Here is an 18,747-nt window from a genome sequence, read left to right as displayed (position 1 = left end):
CTTCTGTCCGCCCGTGACTTAAGCCGCTGGGTCCTTGTTGCCCCACGTCAAGCCCTGTTGGAAATACTCATCTCATGGACTACAGCCCCATCCTAAACATGATTTAGACGCCCACATTACCACTGCTCCCAGCTGCCCAAGGCAAAGGACCACAATAGCAACCGTCCTGGCTTCAAATAGCTGCCAGACCCCTTATGATCTGGACTTGGACGCTCCTCTTATCAGCCTGCCCCTTACTCCTAATGGCAACCAGGAACCTACGTCACAACCGTGCCATCTCATGACCCCAAATGGAATCTCCTTTCACCCAACAGAAGCCCCATCTCTAAGTTCCTTCCCCTGATCAAGACAAGGAAGCTCCCCCATCTCATGTTAGGAACCAATACCTCCTTCCCGATTGCAACAGGCCCCTCCATCCTGACTGTTCCCTTCCTGATGGCATCCATCACAGTCCCCTATTACAGCCTCTTCCTGTCTCAAATGCCCCCCACCCACCCAACAACCCTTTCCAATCTCTGCCCTCCAAGGTCAAGGAGCCTCCCAATACCCCCTCTCTAACCTGCACCTACAAGTTGCACTCTTGCGAGGGCAGGTCCCTATCAAGAGAACTGGAGTCCAGGCTGCATGTCTGAGCAGCTCCCCTGAGGCGGAGCCTTGGGCATGGTGGCCACACCCCCAACACACACACACACTTAGGTGACTCAAGGTCAGGGCTCGCACATACCTTGAAACAAGTCTCCCCGGAGTGGTTCCCACCCCTGAATTATCTCCCCTTGAAAGGCAGGGGACCTAGGTCCTGCCTGGCACTGCCTCAGCACTGGCTCTGCTTGGGCTGCAGCAGTGACCTTGGAAGAGTCCCTATCTCTAATGTCAACTGTCACCTATTGAGGCCTACTCCTGGGCCAGACACAGTAGGCGCCCGATAAGTGACTATCGTTAAATCAAGTGAAGAGTGGGAGGGAAGGGAAAGCAATTTTACAAACTGGGAAGGACTACGTCCATGTTAGATGGGTTATAGTGAGCATCCACAGTGTATCAGTGCTGAGCGCTTTTACGTGTCTGATTTCATTCAACCCCTCAACAGCCTTTGAGGTGGATGTGATTCAAGCCCATTTTACACAGAATAAAAGAGAGGCCCTGAGAGAAGTACCCCAAGTGTGTCTGGCTCCAAAGCTATGCTCTCAGAGATGCTCAGCCTCTTCAGCTACAAAATAACACCTCTGTCAAGGTCTCCGGCCACCCAGTTCACTCCTCGCTTTCCAATGATGCCCACTTCTCACCACTTAACTGATTTTTGGCAGGGCAGCCCAGAAGAACTGCGCAGGCGCTTGCCTGAGCCAACCCCCCCAAGCTCCGCCCACAGGGAACAGTTGTGTGCGTGGAGAAACTCGTCGAGCCCCGCCTGAACGTCAACACGCAGGCGCAAGGGCGCGTGCCCTTCGCTGACGGCTCTGATTGGCTGCCACGGGTAAGGGCACCTCCCAATGGGAGGCGTGGATAGTGAGGGGTCCCGCACGCCTGGAGCAGAGAGGGTCTGTGTCAAGAGCGGCGGGGGCTGCAGGAGGCGAGAGAGACTGGTGAGGGCGCCGCGGGGCGGGCGGGGGAAGAGTTCGCTGGGCGTAGGGAGAGGGCGGAGGTAGAACGAAGGGGACACCGGGGGACGAAGAGCCTTGGGGCCTGCGCTAGGGCGGGAGCGGCGTGGAGTGGAAGGAGAGCGCTCCTTCCTATGTGCCCTAGAGCATTGATTCCACTCGTGCGGCGTGCAGGACCCTACCCTGGAGCCCGCCGCCCCCACCCCTGCAGGGCGCTCTCGTGCAGCGGAGTTGATAAGTCTGGTCGGTGAAAAGGGACGTGTAGCGGAAAAGTTGAACTTCCAGGCCCCTGGTGGGTTCTTTCCTGGAAGGACTTACTGGTCTACCGTGTAAAAAGTCCCTATCTCCTCTCCACCACCAATAGTACACAATCCCACAATTGGGAAAGGAGGAATGTAGACAAAAAGTCCAAATTTTAGGTTGCTTGGGCCACCTTCCAGAGGGACATGTACTGGGTGCCTACTTTGTGTGTAAGCCTTACACCAGGCCTTGGGCCTCGCCTGATGGGAGTTCTGTTTGGAGTGCGGCTGTAAACAAGGAAAAACTGAACTCTGGGGATCCGGCTGACTCCTTCCAGGAAGGATCTTCCAGGAAGATCCTTTATTGGGTGGCTGTTGTGTGCAATTCAAATATTAGTGAGGGAGTTGGAATAGGTAGTTAGGAAAAAGTAAGTCCTGGGCTTTTAGTGAATCATTTATTCAGGTAGCATGTATTGGGCATCAACTGAAAACAGGGTCATGTGCTCGGCTGTGTTATTGTGGGAGTTCATGGTCCATGGGGAAAGTTGGTCTGTTGGGAGAAGTGGGATGGGCACAGGGAGAGTTAGACTCTCATGGCCTCACTTCCTGGAGGGAGCATTTTTCATTCACAGAATATCTACTGAGTACCTGTTGTGGGCTAATCATTGTTCTTGGTGCTGGAAATATATCAGTGATGAAAAAACTAACTTCCCTGCTCTCTGGGAGCTTAATATGAGCATCTTTGCCTGCCTGGCTGTGAGCTGAGCTCCACCTGCCCTCTGGCACTAACAGATGAGTTAAAGAAGAGATGGAGACAGTGGAGGTTGGATTCAGAAACTAGGTTGTAAGGGGCACAGTCATTTGCTCAAGTGGCTCAGAGGCCTGGGTTGTGTTGAGCCCACACATGTAGAAAGGGAGATGGGGGCATGTAGAGGGAAGTTCAGGAGTTAAAGATCCCCGTCCCAGGTCCGTGGTTTTGTTGGTAACATCAGCACCTACAGTGAATCAGACCTGCCATGCCTGCATGCTCAGTCTGAAGAGGAGCACAGACTGTATCCCGGGCTCGTGATATTGGCTTTGCTAGAGGTGGCACAGATTACCACAGGAACCCCAAGGAGGCAGGAGTGGACATCCCCCTGGGCGCCTGGGTGGCTCAGTCGTTAAGCGTCTGCCTTCGGCTCAGGTCAGGATCTCAGGGTCCTGGGATCGAGCCCCACATCGGGCTCCCTGCTTGGCGGGAAGCCTGCTTCTCCCTTACCCACTCCCTCTGCTTGTGTTCCTTCTCTCACTGTGTCTCTCTCTGTTAAATAAATAAAATCTTTAAAAAAAAAAAAAAAAAGGAGTGGACATCCCCCTGAGGATGTAGAGATGTCAGAAAAGGCTTCACAAAGGAAATGCTGGGCACGGTTTTGCTAGACCAGAAAAGGAGAGAACTTTCTCGGCAGAAGGAATAGCAACAGGAAAGACTTCAGGTTCAGGAACAACAGTTCTGGAGAACCACAAGTCATGGTTCTGTCTGACCTTTCTCGGGCACCAGGGCCTTTGTGGTCAGCACTACTTTTACGCCCTTTCACAGGTGACAAAACAGCATCAGAGAGAGAAAGTTAATAATGTGCTGGAGCTCAGATTCAAGCCAAGGGCAGTCTGGTCCAGAAGCCTGTGCTCTTGAACTCTTTGCTGCTCTGTATGTGTCCATATGGCAGGAGGAAAGGTGGTGCCCAGTGAGGAAACCATCCAGGCAAAGGTCAAGAGGCATAAAGAGACACGTGTTCTTAGAAAGGGTGCAGGTGGGGCGCCTGGGTGGCTCAGTTGGTTAAGCGACTGCCTTCGGCTCAGGTCATGATCCTGGAGTCCCGGGATCGAGTCCCGCATCGGGCTCCCTGCTCGGCGGGGAGTCTGCTTCTCCCTCTGACCCTCCTCCCTCCCGTGCTCTCTGTCTCTCATTCTCTCTCTCTCTCAAGGGTGCGGGTGGCCCTCCGGGTAAGGAGGGACGGTAGCATCAGGGGCCAGACAGAAGGGGGCTGTCGCTGTCTTACAGATGTCTGGCACCATGGGGCGTGCATCCGCTTCGGAGTCACATGTTCATTGAAAACTGAGGTACCAGCACTGGATCCAGGCTTGCTGATTGATAGTCTGGTGAGTGAGGGGACGAGCGGGGAAGCTCCTGAGCCGCCTCCCCTGCCCCCGCCGCCCCTGGGTTCCTGATGTCTCACCAGCTCCCCCTCCTTTCTCTAGGCACTGCCCCCCCCCCACCATGGCAGAGGTGGCGGCTGAGGTGGCTGAGCTGCCCACACAGATGTCACCAGGGGCGGTGGAGACGTCAACACCGATGTTCGGGGAGATGTCAGCAGAGGTGACCGAGATGACACCTGGGGAGGCGCTGGCCTCGTCCCTTTTCTTCCAGCATCACCAGTTCATGTGCTCTGAGTGTGGCAGTCTCTACAACACGCTGGAGGAAGTCCTCTCGCACCAGGAACAGCATGTGCCCACTGTCACCGAGGATGAGGCACTGGCTGCCCAGGATCCTGGCCTGGAGCCCGAGCTCATGGCAGGGCCTGAGGAAGGGCCCTTCCAGTGTGGGGAGTGTAACCAGCTCATCCTGTCCCCCGGCGAGCTCCTGGCCCACCAGGACGCCCACCTCCGGGAGTCTGCAAGCCAGATCCAGTACCAGTGCGGGGACTGCCAGGAGCTCTTCCCCTCGCCTGAGCTGTGGGTGGCTCATCGCAAGGCCCGGCACCTTTCTGCTGCAGCCACCGAGCCACCAGGGCCGCCCCCGATGCCCCCTCCGATGCCACCCCCGCCACCCCCAGCTCCACCCGAAGTTAAGATGGAGCCCTACGAGTGTCCCGAGTGCTCTACCCTCTGTGCCACTCCCGAGGAGTTCTTGGAGCATCAGGGCACCCACTTTGACTCCCTAGAGAAAGAAGAGCGCAACGGGCTAGAGGAGGAGGAGGAAGACACAGAGGAAGACACAGAGGAAGACACAGAGGAGGAAGAGGAGGTGGCGGCAGAGGTCGGTGAGGATGCTACGGGAGGCGACAGGTCCACAGCCGGCCGGGCCCAGGGCTGTGCGGATTGCCCCCAACCCTGGACGGCCGCGGAGGCGCGCCGGCGACACCGGCGGGCCTCCCGCGGCCCAGCATCGGCGGCCCACCCCTTCCACTGCACGCAGTGCCAGCGCAGCTTCAGCTCGGCCAACCGGCTGCTGGCGCACGGGCGGGCCCACATCGGGGGCACGCACGAGTGTACCACCTGCTCCAAGGTCTTCAAGAAGGCCGCCTCCCTGGAGCAGCACCTGCGGCTGCACCGCGGCGAAGCGCGCTACCTCTGCGTGGACTGCGGCCGCGGCTTCGGCACCGAGCTCACGTTGGTGGCTCACCGGCGGGCCCACACCGCCAACCCGCTGCATCGCTGCCGCTGCGGCAAGACGTTCAGCAACATGACCAAGTTCCTCTACCACCGGCGCACGCACGCCGGCAAGAGCGGGGCGCCCCCCGCGGCGGCGGCGGCGGCGGCGGCGGCGGCGGCCTCCCCGGTGCCCGCCGACGCCCCCCCGCCACCGCCGCCCCCCCCGTCGCCCGCCCAGCTGCCCTGCCCGCAGTGCTCCAAGTCCTTCGCCTCGGCCTCCCGGCTCTCGCGGCACCGGCGCGCCGTCCACGGGCCCCCCGAGCGGCGGCACCGCTGCGGCGTGTGTGGCAAGGGCTTCAAGAAGCTGGTCCACGTGCGCAACCACCTGCGGACGCACACGGGCGAGCGGCCCTTCCAGTGCCACTCGTGTGGCAAGACGTTCGCTTCCCTGGCCAACCTCAGCCGCCACCAGCTGACGCACACGGGCGTGCGGCCCTACCAGTGCCTGGACTGCGGCAAGCGCTTCACGCAGAGCTCCAACCTGCAGCAGCACCGGAGGCTGCACCTGCGGCCCGTGGCCTTCGCGCGCGCGCCCCGCCTGCCCGGCCCCGGCCTGTACAGCAAGAGCCCCTACTACTGCGGGACCTGCGGCCGCTGGTTCCACGCCCTGGCCGGCCTGCGGCTGCACCAGCGCGTCCACGCCCGCGCCCGCCCCGGGCCCCCGCCGCCGCCCCCGCCGCAATCCCTGCCCCCCGCCCCCCCGCCGCCGCCGCCCGAGCCTCAGCAGACTATCATGTGCACCGAGCTCGGGGAGACCATCGCCATCATCGAGACGTCGCAGCCGCTGGCGCTGGAGGACACGCTGCAGCTGTGCCAGGCGGCACTGGGGGCCAGTGAGGCGGGCGGGCTCCTGCAGTTGGACACGGCCTTCGTGTGACACGGCTGGGGAGCAGCAGTGAGATGGCCGTTGTGGGCCCCTCTGGGGGGCGAGGGGAGCCCCCCCCACCCGCACCCCGGCAAGCTGCTCCGGCACCCACCGGGTGCCGGGATCCACCCTGGCCTCGTACCCCCGGACTCCTCACAAGGGCCCTGCCCTGGTGTCTCTTGCCACTTTTCTCTGCCTGTGGGGAAACTGAAGCTCTGAGGCCTGATGGCGATCCGTCCCAGGTCATCCCACTGCGTTGCAAAACGGGGCTCGCCAAGACTCTTGGCTCTGCATCCATCACCCTGGTGCCCGGCAACGTCAGGTAACCTTTCCTGAGCCCCGACCACGCGCCAGATCGGTGCTGGGCACCGTCGTATGCCTCTTCAGGCTCTCGCTCGTCCCCAAGCCCTCCCCTCCCCTGGACCCCAGGGCACCGGGACTTGGCTCTGCCTGGTGGAGAAAGGTACTTGCGTTCTCTGGGCTCCCTTAAGCTCCCTTTTGACAATGTCGAAGGAAATGCCGGAGCCCCAGGGATGATGACTCAGAGCCAGGCGCTGCCCCAGGAGGCACACGGCGGGGCAGGAGGAGCACCCAAGTACAGATGGCCTTGCTCTCTTGAGTGTGTCTTGTTGATTCATTCAGCCTTGGAGTCCTCAGGCCCCCCTCGCACGTGCTGGGCGATGCTGGGGGCCGGAGAGGAGTCAGGCCTCTGCCCTGCCCCTGCAGAGCAGGCAGATCTCAGCCCCGCCGTCCTCAGGGCTGTGATGGGGATGTGCAGGGACAGTGGGATCCCAGAGCAGGGAACAACCCCTCCTCCCCCCCCGCCCCTCCCCCCACCCCAAAGGAGGTAGTCCTTGAGGGAACACTAGGAATCTGGTAGCGAAAGAGGAAGAGAACATAGGCAGACAGCACCGCAGAGGAGGGTGAGTTCTTGGTCTGCTTGGAGACTGTCCAGTTATTCACAGCTACAATAACAGCGAACGCGGCTGCCTAGCCGTGGCAGGCACGCGGTCAGCGCCGTACACAGATTGTGACCCAGCAGGCCTGTGAGGTGATCTCAGCGTTAGCCCTGTTGTACGGATGAGACTCACCCAAGGTCTCACAGTAGGCAGCAGTGTCGCGGAGATTTGAATCCAGGGGGTCCGTTCAGCCCATGTCTCTAAGCAGTACTGCTGAGTAAGTGTGACCTGAGACTGGGGGGAGGGGGGCGGCGCCCAGAGGAGGGTTTGCTACCGCTGGAGGAAAAGTGAGCTGGCGTCACAGAGCAGTTGGGGTTTGTTGGGGCCCCCGAAAGATCAAAGGTCTTAGGAATAGGAGGGGATCCCCAACCCTTTCAAAGGTTACCTAAGGTGGCAGTCCTTCCTTCTCTAAACAGCAGCAGATGATTTATGGCAGGTCCCTGGGGCAAGCTCCTGCCGGGCCTCTACAGAGTGAGGTGTTGAGGCACGGGAGGCTATGGCTGAGAGTTGTTGGGGAGGGAGGCAGGCCCGGACCTGGGAAGGCAGGGAAAGCCTGCCCCAGAAGTTGGGGCAGGGTGGGATAGGGGGGAAGAGAGCGTCAAAAGTGGGGCTTAGGGCTTCCTGGCATGAAGGTGGAGCCAGGGGGAGGCCGAAGATGGTCTAGGAGGGAAAGGATGGGATCAGACTAGGGCAGAAGCCACAGGAGTGGGAGGGAGGGTCAGGGACCACCTCAGTGACCTCGTGGCTGAACAATTGTGAGCAGCAGGGAGGCAGGGGGACCAGCCCTGCTGCCGTCTCTGGTCTACTTGCTGTATGTATTCATCTTACAAACAAGGTGGTATCCAGAAGGTATCGAGCAGGGAAGGCCAGGGATTGTTCTGGGCAGTATAGTTACCCCTGGGGCTGGCCTAAGCAGACTGGAGAGTCCAGGTACCACAGGAACAGTCCCTGAACTCTTGGGACATGTTCAGAATTCCCCTTTTGGGGCACCTGTCTGGCTCAGTCAGTAGAGCATGCAGCTCTTGACCTCGGGGTCGTGAGTTCAAGCTGAGTGCGCCCCCCACCCCCCGCAGTGGACATAGCTTACTTAAAACGACGACAAACTCATTCCCTTTTTCTTCACAATTGAAGTCCAGTGGAGGACATATCAGTTGCTCCTCCCCAGGCCTCCTTCCACTTCCGGGGCCTCCTGCCCTCACATACCATTGGCACCACATGTAAGAGATGCCATTTCCCTCTGCCCGTGGCCCCACCATCTGGCCCCAGCATGTTTTCAAAGCAAGGGAAGAAGCCAAGTTCTCTGCACCAACCTTCCCAGGCTTGTCGCTTCCCAGCATCCCTAGATGGGGGCCAGGTACGTGCCCTGTTTGAAACAGAAATGAAAGCTTGGAGATCTGTTAGGGTTTAAGGACCGCTCCTCTGCCCATGTCCGTGCCCACTACGAGTCTACATCCAGGCTGTTTTGGCCTGAGTGACTACATGTCATCTGCTGTCGCGTGAAGCAGCAGGTAGCTCGGGCTGTGGGACACAGAGCCCTCTGTTCAAGTCTTGACTCTGCCACTTTCTATGGCCTTGACCCCTGATCCCCAGTTCTCAACTGTCACCTGGGGAGGACAGTGCCTGCCTCCCTCCTGAGGCAGAAGAGGACGGTGGCAGGGTCCATGAGGCCGGCTCCCCCGCGGCCTCTGCAGCGGATGAGCCAGACTCTGTTCATCACATGCGTGAAGGAGAGCAGAGGCCCGGGGAGGCTGGGCACGTGAGCGAGGGCCGGGACTCAGGCCTCCGGCAGCCCAGCCTGGCTTCACTGTCCACGGTGCCCCTGCCTGAGAGGTCCTGTCCCAGCACAGCCCCTCAGGGCACCTCCCTCACCTCCATGGAAACAAGGCAGCCAGACAGGAAGCAGGTTTTCATGCCAATAATTTATTGAACGGAGGTCTGTACACAGGCAAACCTTACTGTGGAAACTAAGACATGGGGAGCTCCCCCACACCCACCCCCTCAGCCCTCCAGGGTGGGGAGAGGAGGGAGGAGATCTTAGGGGCCGAGGACAGGAGGGGGGACACAGCTGTAGAAGGGGGACGGGCCAGGTTGGACGGTGTGAATCGACGTTTTCTTTAAGAAAAAAATTATAACAATCTATTTACACCCGAAGGGGGGGGCGGGAAGGGAAGAGGAGCAGACGGGCTGGTCTGGTTCTATTTACAAGGGACACAGGAAGGGAGGAGGGGTTGGAGGAGTGTAGGCCTGGGAGGAGGGGAGGGGGCCAAGGGGGTAGGAGGTCCTCATGCCTCCCAACCCCCTGTCCTTCCTTCTCTTCCCTCCCCACAACCAGTTAAAATCCTCTTAAAAAGCCCACCACAGGGTGAGGCTGGTGAGGGAGGGACTGGAGGTAGGGACAGGGACTCATTTACCTCTGCCCTCTAGTCTAGGGGCCCAGCCAGGTCAGGAGCTTGATGGGCTATGGTCCCCCTTCCCAGCCCCACTGGGGGCTCCCAGATGGAAGAGTTGTTGGTGGGGCCCTCAGGAAGAGTTAGTGAGGGGAGTTGTGGCGTCAGGTGACTGCCAGTCCGAGCCGGTCTGAGCCTCACTTAAAGCTGAGGGGGAGGAAAAAGCAGACAGTTACCCTTTGCCTCTCAGACCTCCCCCAAGAGCAGGAACCCAGTGGGGGATGCTACGTCAGAAACGGACAGCTGCCGCTCTAGGTCCAGCGCTGCATACTCGGACGCCAAAGGGCCAGGCTGCTCACTGAGTGACTCACCAGACAGCCGGGCCCCACAGAAGAGAGGGTGGCTAGAACTTGGCCCCAACTCACAGCACTGCCCTGAGGAAAGGCAGGCCCCCTGCTGCCCAGTCGGATTTTCTTCCCCAAGAGACATAGGAAATCTGGATTTGTAACATGCAGTGGCCTCAATTTTTAAATGTGGACAACAAATTTAACGTTTTGTTTGTTTGTGCAAGCCAGACCTAGGTCTTTGGTTTTCCGGTTGGCACTTAAACACAAATACAGGCAATCAGACCCGACGAAGGTGGCTGTTCACGTGTATGCTATCAGATGTCAACAATTTCCACACCCGTGCGGGGAACTCCAGGGCTGTAGGCACAGGCTGGCCTCCCAGGCTGAGAAGCAGAGGGCCCCCGACCTACCTTGTGAGGATGGAGTGAGGGAGGCAGTGCCCGCTGGGGACCTCAAGTGAGGAGGGAGGAGAATGGCGTTGAGAGATGGTTGGATGGAGAGTTCTAGAGACAGGATTGGACATGCCCAGTCAGGAGGCGGGGTGTTGGGAGACGGGGTCGGGGTTAGAAAGGGGCACCAGGTAGCAACCCAGCTCTTGGCAAGGCCAGCTGACACGTGTAGCTACTGAACGCTTTAAATGACAAACCAGAAGGGGCCCGGCACACGTGACCGCAGAGCACGGGTGAAGCAGCTTCGGGGCTCTGGCATCGGGGGCGAGCACCCCTCCCTCAGCATCCCGCTCCTCTCTCTAACACCAAGCCCTCCTCCACAACCTTTGCCTGCCCTTCCGGCTCCCTGCATCCCAAGCCGTGCCCTCACCTCCAGGACTGAAATTGAAGAGGGGGGGAAGCGGGCGGTTGTTGGGGAGCTGGGTTCCATGACATCGCAGTTCATCAAAGAAGCTGTGGGCGCAGGCTTCCAGAGGGGAGAGCCTTGAGGACGGTGTGTACTCCAGCAGGCTCGAGCAGAGTGCGATGGCCTCCGGCGGCGTTCGAGATTTGAACACCTTAGGGGGTGGTCAGGAGGGTGAGCCGCCCAGGCACTGTGGACTCCCGCACCCCCACTTCCCATACGAGGCACGACCACTGAGGGGAAACCACGTTCTTTGGGGTGAGCAGCTCGCGGGGGTCCCGTCATGGGACAGGCCCTGCAGGGAGCCTGTTTCCCCAGCAGAGAAATGGCACTCAAACTTACCGTGGACCCTCAACTTCCGGAGGATGGGAGATGCCATAAACTGAAATCTGATGAGTTAACGGCCCCATTCCCAAGCCCTGACTCTATAGCCAGGTCCCAAGACCAGCTGGCCTCCAAAGGGGACCTCGGCCATGCTGCCTGAGCCCCTAGCCCCGTCCCACCTTTGTCCAGGGGTGAGCTTTAATCTGGGGAAACTTGAACTCCGTGTAGTTGGGGTTCATCTCTCGGATCTGTTCCCGGGTTGGTGTTCCCAGCACCTGGAGAAGAAGGGACGGGTCTGAGCCAAAGCCCCTATCCCTCAGCCCCATCCCTGCCCATCCCTGCCCATCCCTGCCCACTCCTGCCATGCCCTCACCTTGATGATCTCCACCAGCTGGTCTACCCCACTGTCCCCGGGGAAGATGGGCTGGCCCAGGAGGAGCTCGGCCAGTACGCAGCCAGCTGACCACACATCTGAGGGGGAATGCGGGGAGGGTCAGGGCTGCCCCACCCATCCCCTCGCCAACGCTTCTCTCCCCCCACAGTCATCCTGAGGGTGCCAGGAGGGAGCCCCATTTTCACTTGGCCCCGAGAAGCAGCACCCTGCTCCAGGTCCTGCAGGGTTTAGGGACACGGGAGCCCGCTGTTGAACCTCCAGGTCTGCCTGACGGCGCCGTGCTCTGCGATCCAAGTGTTTGCCGTTGCCTCTCTCCCCGCCCCGACCCCAGGAAGCCCCTGCTCTACCTCCAGCCTCCAGCCAGCCCAATGTAGCTAGCACAGACCTCTGTGTTCTTGGGCCTCGGGAAGGTCCAGCCTGAAGTCCTGGGCCCAGGCTCTATCCTGCCCACGGGAACGGCTACATACAGGCTGGTACTCTCGGCCCCTCCCTGCTCTGTACCTCGACCCCCCGAGGCACAAGTTCACCCCTAAGAACCACACAGTTCACACTGCTGCTGAGTGTTCTCTCCCAACCCCCTCACGCCCTCTCCTCAAGCCTGGCAGGTAGCACCGTCATCCCCACCAGCGGGGCCGGTCCCCGGAGGCCTGGTGAGATGAGCATGTCCCACCCTCGGGCTGGCTGGCAGGCCTCGGCTCCAACGTCCCCGGCAGCCCCTCCCCCGGGCCTCAGCCCGTCCGCCCCAGGCCGGGAGGAGAGGGCAGACTGGGAGGTTCCAGAGCCCGAGTGGACTCTGAAGTCAGGTCAGCTTCCAGAGCCCGGCCCTGCCCAGCCCCAGCGGGGCAAACGCAGGCAGGCGGCCTCACCGCTCTCCGCCTCAGCCTGCTCGTCTGTGCAGCGAGCAAGACGCCAGCATCGCCCCCCGAAGCCTGGGAGGACTGGATGAAAGAACGCGGCTAGGCTTGTAGCACGGAGCGCGGCCCACAGCCCGCAGAAGACGCAAAAGCTGCCGCGCCTGCCGCTGCCCACCCCCGCCCTCCCGTAAGTCTGACCGATGGATGAGGTGTAATCCGTGGCTCCAAAGATCAGCTCCGGGGCCCGGTAGTAGCGAGAACAGATGTACGAGACGTTGGGCTCCCCGCGGACCAACTGCTTTGCACTGCGGGAAGAGGGGGGCAGGAGTAAACAGAAGGCGAGGGTCGGAGGGGCCCCCCCCCGCCCCCTCGGCCAACCAGTGCACTCCCGGTCAGGCCCACCTGCCAAAATCGCAGAGCTTGAGGACAGCGGTGTCGGGGTCCACCAGCAGATTCTGGGGCTTGATGTCGCGGTGACACACCCCCTGGGAGTGGATGTAGGCCAAGCTCCGGAAGAGCTGGTACATGTACACCTGGGAGGGGCAGGGGACAGCACAGCTGCAGCCCAGCTCCGCCCGCCTGGCCTCCAGGGCCCTCCCGTGCTCCTCTCCCTGGCTCAAAATCTCTCCTGCCGCCCCCGGGACCTCAAGCTTTAGTATGTGCCGGAATCACTGCAAGGGCTTGTTAAAACAGGGACCCCGGGGTCCCGCTCCCAGAGCTTCCGATTCCGTAAGTTCAGGACGGGGCATGTGCAACATCCGGGCCGCTGCCGCTCCCCACTTCGAGAATGCTACCTCGGCCACACACCTCAGCAGAAGCCCGACGTCAGGAAGGCCTCGTGGGAGTCAGTCACTCAGCTCCAAACCCACCGGCTATAGGAAGGGCTCAGCCTCCTTCGTCTGCCAGTCAAAACCACCCACGGACTAGCCTCTCTCCGGCTGGATTTTCCTGCCACTCTCCCTCCCACTGATTACAACATAAGTGCCAAGAGAGCAGGGATCTTGGTGTGTTCGTCTCCGCCGCCGCGTCCCCCAGGGCCTAGACCAGTGCCCAGCACACAGTAAATGCTCAGGCCAGCTTCCCGGGCCCCCCTCCTCCTCTCTTTCCGCTGCCCTTGGCTAGAGATGCCGCTTCCTCACCCTGCACCTGATGAGCTCCGGGAAGCCTTCCTTGATCCTTCTTATCCCCCAAAGCAGGCAGGCCTGGGGGCCTGTTTCCAGAATTCCCTGTGCTCCTTCTAATATGGCAGTTGCTAGTCGTTTTATAGTTCCTTGTGACAACAGCTGTCCGCTCGGCTAAACAGAGCTCTCCCGGAACAAAGTCTGGGTCTCAGTCAACTGGGCTTCGGGAATTGCTCGGTGCTGGGTTCAGCACACAGGCAGCCATGGTAGGGATTCACCAAACCAGAGGACTCCCCTCCCGGGAAGCAGAGTCCCCCAACACCAACCACCGGTAGAGCTCTGTGGCCCACCTGGGCCCAGGGTTCTTAAGGCCGGCAGGAGGAGCGACCTTCATCAAACCTGAACCCACCCACTTCCTCCCGATGCTGAAGGCGGCCGCAGCCTCTACTCTCCACATCAGCCCTCGGCTCTCTGATCCATTCACCCATTCATTCAAACACCAGCTAGGAGAGTAACACCCGGGCCACAGCACCAGGCCCTGGGGAATGAGCCTGCACAGACGATGGAGAGGCAGGCTTTCCTCCAGCCCTGCCTCCTTCCCACCCCCTTCTGCCAAGGCTCCGAAGGCCAGGACTCGGACCTCAGTGTCTCTCCCTCGGCATTCTCAGGCCCCAGCCCAATTCCGAGCTAACTCCACCAACACCACTGGTGCCGCCGGGCTCCCACGGTGGACCCGAGCAGGTCCCTTGCAGTCTCCCCAGACCCCAGTCAGCCTGCCTCCCTGATTCAGTCAGGTCTCAGGGTGGCCTGCCCAGCACTGGGCAAGCTCCGTCTATGGTGGTTATGGAGACAAGGACAGGCAACGCCAAAGTCTGCAGACAGCAACATAAATCTGGAGAATGAGGGAACCCACAGAAGACAGGAGGATCCAGGGTCCCTGGCTTTGTAGGCCTGGGTCCCAACAGCCTGCCTGCCTGCCTGCCCACCTTGACATAGATGATAGGGATGGTCAACTTGGCCTTGGTGAAATGGCGGGCCACCCGGTACACTGTCTCGGGCACGTATTCCAGCACCAGATTTAGATAAAGCTCGTCTTTCTGCAGAGTGCAAAGGAGAGGTGTGAGGCACTGTGAGGAACGGGGTGGGGAAGGGGAGGGAAGGCTCGTGGGGGTAACGGGGGAAGGACTGGCAGTCACAGGAAAAGGCAGGCAGGAACACAGGTGGAGGACTCCCCCGCACACCCAAGGTCTCACCTTCTCCCCACTAGAGTAGAAGAAGTATCTCAGCCTCACGATATTGCAGTGGTCCAGCTTACGCATAATCTGCAGCTCTCGGTTCTTGGAAGCAAACGGAAAGCGCCTCAGACAACAGCCGACTCTCCCTGCCTCCCCTCCCTGGCGCCCCTTGCCACAGCCCTGCTCCTCCGCTCCTGCCAACGGAGCCAGGCGCTGACTTCTCGCATCCCAGCTCCAGGGCCCCTCTGGGGCAGCCCCTAATTCCTTACCCCAACCCATTCCCCTTACACACAAGCTGGAGGCCTATGGGCTAAACCCAACCTACAGATGGGTTTTTTTTTTTTCAGCCCACCATTCAAAAGTGTCCGATTTATTGCTGACCTTTGAAAATCAAATGTCTTCACATATAAATTCAGTTTTCCAGCTTGTCTTGAATAATCAGATGACATGGCCACACAAGGCCTGAGTGACAAAAGACAAGTACTGGCCACCCAATTCACCCTGGTCCCCACTCCTCTCTATTGCTTCCCCTAGAGGCATCTGGGCCCTTGAACCCTGACTTGGATCCTGAGTCCCAGGCTCCAGACTTCCATCTTCCCATAGGGGGTCCGGCCTCAGCCTCTTCTCCGAGACACGGTCCTGGTCTCTTCCCTATTCTCTGTTCCCCTGAGTTCTGGCCTCGGGAACTCCTGCCCTCAGATCCCTCTCACTTCTGGGACTCAACACTAATCAAATTCTGACCCACACTCTGGAGTTCCTCCTGCCCGAGGGTTCTCACTGCCAAGACCCAGGCCCTGACCTGGTTCCCTCCCAGCCTAGGCTCGGGTCCTTTATATCCAGACTAGCCTACGCTCCAAAACGCCAGTCCTTACAACGCCAAGTAGCCCTCAACCTCCACCTTTTCCATCCTCCTTGTTCCCTGGGCTTCCACTAGGTTCCAGGGCACAGCTGTATGAAGGAGGAAAGGGCACCCCTTCCTCAGGGAGATACAGCCCCACACCAAGGCACAATGGTTTGGTGAGCATAGGGCAGGCTGGATTTCACCCTGCCTTGCCAAGCACCTGGGTCAGAGCATGACCTTCACAAACAACACTCATCACCTCTACCAGCGTCCTTCCCTCTCTGTGCAGAAGGGTAACTTAGTGGGTAAGGTGGGAGGCTTCAGGATCAGACAAGCCAGAGTCTAGTCTTGCCCTCAAGTTAATTCTCTTATCCGAGTCTCAGTCTTAGCAACACACCAATACCTACCCTCAAAGAATCTTCACGTGAATTAAATATGAACTTGCCTATAAAGCACTTCACACCAACCCAAAGCCCAATAAACAGCAGCTCTGGGCTCTCGTGGAACCCGCACCCCCATCTTCCACACAATTCACTCTCTTCTTCTTCCCTTCTCTGGCCCATGTTCAGATCCCTGTGGAAACCCAAGTCCAGCACTCTCACTAGGGCCCTCTCGCCCATCATGCCTGGTCACACTTCCTTGTCCCCATTTGCCCCAAGCTACCTTGAACCTCTTGTCCTGGAGAACCTTCTTGATGGCCACCAGTTCCCTGGTCTCAGCCAGCCGTGCCTGGTACACGACCCCAAAGGAGCCATTGCCAATCACTTTGATGTCTGTGTAAGCCACCTCCTGGGAGCGCTCCGGGCCTTGGCCTAGAGTGGCTACCACTGTGGTCACCTTCCCGCTGTCACCTGGGGAACAAAGGGGACACACGATCCACTGACCTTCCCCTTCTTGCCACCACCCGATCACACAGGGCTGTGGGAGGGAGGAAAATCACTACAGGATGCTCACTGGGGGCCTCCTTGTCCCTTCCTGGTCTTTGAGCAAAGGTGGGTGTTGGATACCTCCAGGCGCCCTTTCTCCTCTTCCCTTCAGGGAACCCTAAATCCTGCCATTTCTCATGTGGGGGGACAATGACAAGTAAACCTCTTGCTGTTCAAGTGTTGATAAGCTGTAATTTCTATCGCTAGTAAGCAGTAAATCACTGGTCCCTCTTGGTTTCAGGGCATCCTCACACTATCCACTCTTGAGCTTATTGCCTGCTGGGGCCCCCTCCTGACTGGGGAAAGCCTGACCCAGTCTCTTCCACTTTCCGGAGCAGTAACCCTGAGGTACTTTTGCTTTTTTACTTTTGCTTCTGACAGCTTGGGGGATAGTGACCTCTAAGTCCTACTTGGGAGAGCTGGTAACCGCCACTGGGTTTTGGTGGCAGAAAGTACTCCTCCAAGTGTGAGTGCCCAGTGCCATGGCTCTCACTTTTGGGGGACAGTTAGCCCTTCCCCAAATACTTCGGGGTTCGAAAAGGTGCTGACCTGACCTCCTCATCTGTGTGGTCCAGAACCCCACACCCCTTCATGTATTTGGGTGACCCCCAATGGACAAGTACTAAGTGGTGGGAATGGTGAACCTGACCTCCGTTAACAAGGGGCTATCCAGGCCTCAAGCATTTGAAGGAAAGTTGTAATTCCCAGTTCCATTCTCTAGACAGCAGCAAACCTTTATGGCGTTCTTGGGGAAGAGTGATCCCTTTTCTTTGGGGAACCTTTCATCAGTTCCCCAAAGAAAACGGGTCACTGATAAACCAGATCTGTTTTGAGGGGTCAGTGTCACCGTCTTTTGGAAGAAGATCATCCTATAGCTATTCTTCCAGAGCCAGTGACACCATATCTCCAGATAACGAAGAGGATTTAACCTCAGATCCATCTTCTATGGGGAACTGTGACCCTTCCTGATTCTGTTTCATTTTTGTGGAAAAAGACCCACCACAAGTTTCTTTGTTGGTTGTTTTTTAATAAATTCTACCCCAAACGTGGGGCTCGAACTCATGACCCCAAGATCAAGAGTTGCATACTCTACCGACTGAACCAGCCAGGTGCCCCAAGCCAAAGAAAAGTGACTATGGACTTGATCTGCAGGATGCACTGATTCCCAGTTTGTCCTTATTTCTAAAAAGCAGCAACCATTAATTCCTACCATTGGGCATACAGTTCTGTTATAGATGGGTGATGATAACAGGTCTTGCGTTTTAAAAATCACAGACTGCCTGGATACCAGGTTTGGGAAGCCGTGACCCTATCTTTTGGGGACAGAGTAAGCCCAAATCCGTTTCTATGTGATATTCATTCCAAATCCCCATCCTCTAAAGGGAAGCAAATCCAGATCCCCCTCCTTTTGGGGTGATGGTGATCTTATTCTTTTTGGGAACAATAACTCTCTAGCCCCATTTGCAAGCGACGATGACTCCTGGTCCTGTTGTCTAATGGATGGCAACATCAGATTCCTGTTTTTGAGGCTCAAGGATCCAAGACCTCGGTACTGGAAGAACAGGAATCTGTGACCTCTGTTTTTTGAGGATTACTAATTCTAATCCTAAACTCCAATTGATGGTAACCCCTCAATCCCTTTCTCTGCGAGGGGGAGAGCTCAGATCCCATCTTTGGGAAGCCCAGTGAGCTGGAGCTCCTATCTGGGCATATGGAAGAACCTGATCGACGTCTGAAGGGCTTCAGGAACCCTGATCTCCACCCCCCACGGACGCCGCTAATACTCACGGCCCAGCTTCACTCCGGGCGGCGGGAAGCTAGTGCCCGCACCGGGGCCGCCGCTGCCGCCTCCGCCGCTGCCGCTGGGTCCGCCCCCGGAACTCGAGGCCCCCACGCCCCCACCCATGGCTCCGACCGACGCCTTCCCACCGCCGCTGCCGCCGGGGCCGGAGGCCGAGCCCCCGGGGCCGCCGCCGCCGCCGCCTCCGCCGCCGCCTGGCTCCGCGAACGAGCTGGTCCGCGCCCGGCCCGAGCCCCCAGGGCCGCCCCCTGAAGGCGCGCCGCCGCTCATGGCGCCGAGCGCAGGCCCAGGTCGCGGGGCTCGGGCTGCCCGGGCTGCCCCCGCCGCCGCCGCTGCCGCCGCCTACCCCGGGCTCTGGCCTCTTCCAGGCCGCGCCGCTCGGGCTCCGGCTCCGGCCCAGCGCCCGCCGCGGGGCACGCCGGGAGATGCAGTCCGCCTGCCCTACGCGCCGCCGTCGCCGCCCTCGGTCCGCACAGGGAACCGCGCGGCACGCCGGGAAATGGAGTCTGCAAATGCCTCAGAGCCGACCGCGGGGGATGACGGGTCGCGCTGCACATCAGGAAATAGAGTCCTGGGCAATAAATCAGGGGAATGTGTCGACG

The 18,747-nt window shown here is 59.2% G+C and overlaps 2 protein-coding genes across 3 annotated transcripts; one reads left to right on the top strand and one right to left on the bottom strand.

The window, feature by feature from the left end:
* Positions 1-1,478: 1,478 nt before the first annotated feature.
* Positions 1,479-7,309, top strand: ZNF526 (zinc finger protein 526). Of its 2 annotated transcripts, XM_034986596.1 has the most exons (3): positions 1,479-1,577; positions 3,870-3,967; positions 4,067-7,309. In XM_034986596.1, the coding sequence occupies exon 3, from the start codon at positions 4,086-4,088 to the stop codon at positions 6,114-6,116; it is 2,031 nt and encodes a 676-aa protein (XP_034842487.1). In that variant the 5' UTR covers positions 1,479-1,577; positions 3,870-3,967; positions 4,067-4,085; the 3' UTR covers positions 6,117-7,309. The 2 variants fall into 2 exon arrangements, with proteins under 2 accessions (XP_034842487.1, XP_034842488.1); XM_034986597.1 differs by lacking the exon at positions 3,870-3,967 and having other exon boundaries at positions 1,488-1,577.
* Positions 7,310-8,963: 1,654 nt separating this feature from the next.
* GSK3A (glycogen synthase kinase 3 alpha) lies at positions 8,964-18,529 on the bottom strand. The gene is made up of 11 exons (XM_034986598.1): positions 18,133-18,529; positions 16,082-16,269; positions 14,596-14,679; positions 14,329-14,439; positions 12,624-12,754; positions 12,420-12,526; positions 11,347-11,444; positions 11,153-11,248; positions 10,617-10,803; positions 10,208-10,300; positions 8,964-9,657 (listed from the first exon to the last, which is right to left on the bottom strand). The coding sequence occupies exons 1-11, from the start codon at positions 18,413-18,415 to the stop codon at positions 9,584-9,586; spliced, it is 1,452 nt and encodes a 483-aa protein (XP_034842489.1). The 5' UTR covers positions 18,416-18,529; the 3' UTR covers positions 8,964-9,583.
* Between the last annotated feature and the right edge of the window lie 218 nt (positions 18,530-18,747).

Source organism: Mirounga leonina, unplaced genomic scaffold (genome assembly GCF_011800145.1).
Source record: "Mirounga leonina isolate KUSES-001 unplaced genomic scaffold, KU_Mleo_1.0 Mir_376, whole genome shotgun sequence".
Taxonomy (NCBI): domain Eukaryota; kingdom Metazoa; phylum Chordata; class Mammalia; order Carnivora; family Phocidae; genus Mirounga; species Mirounga leonina.
Note: the sequence above shows the minus strand (reverse complement) of the source record. Positions and strands in the feature narration are given on the sequence as shown.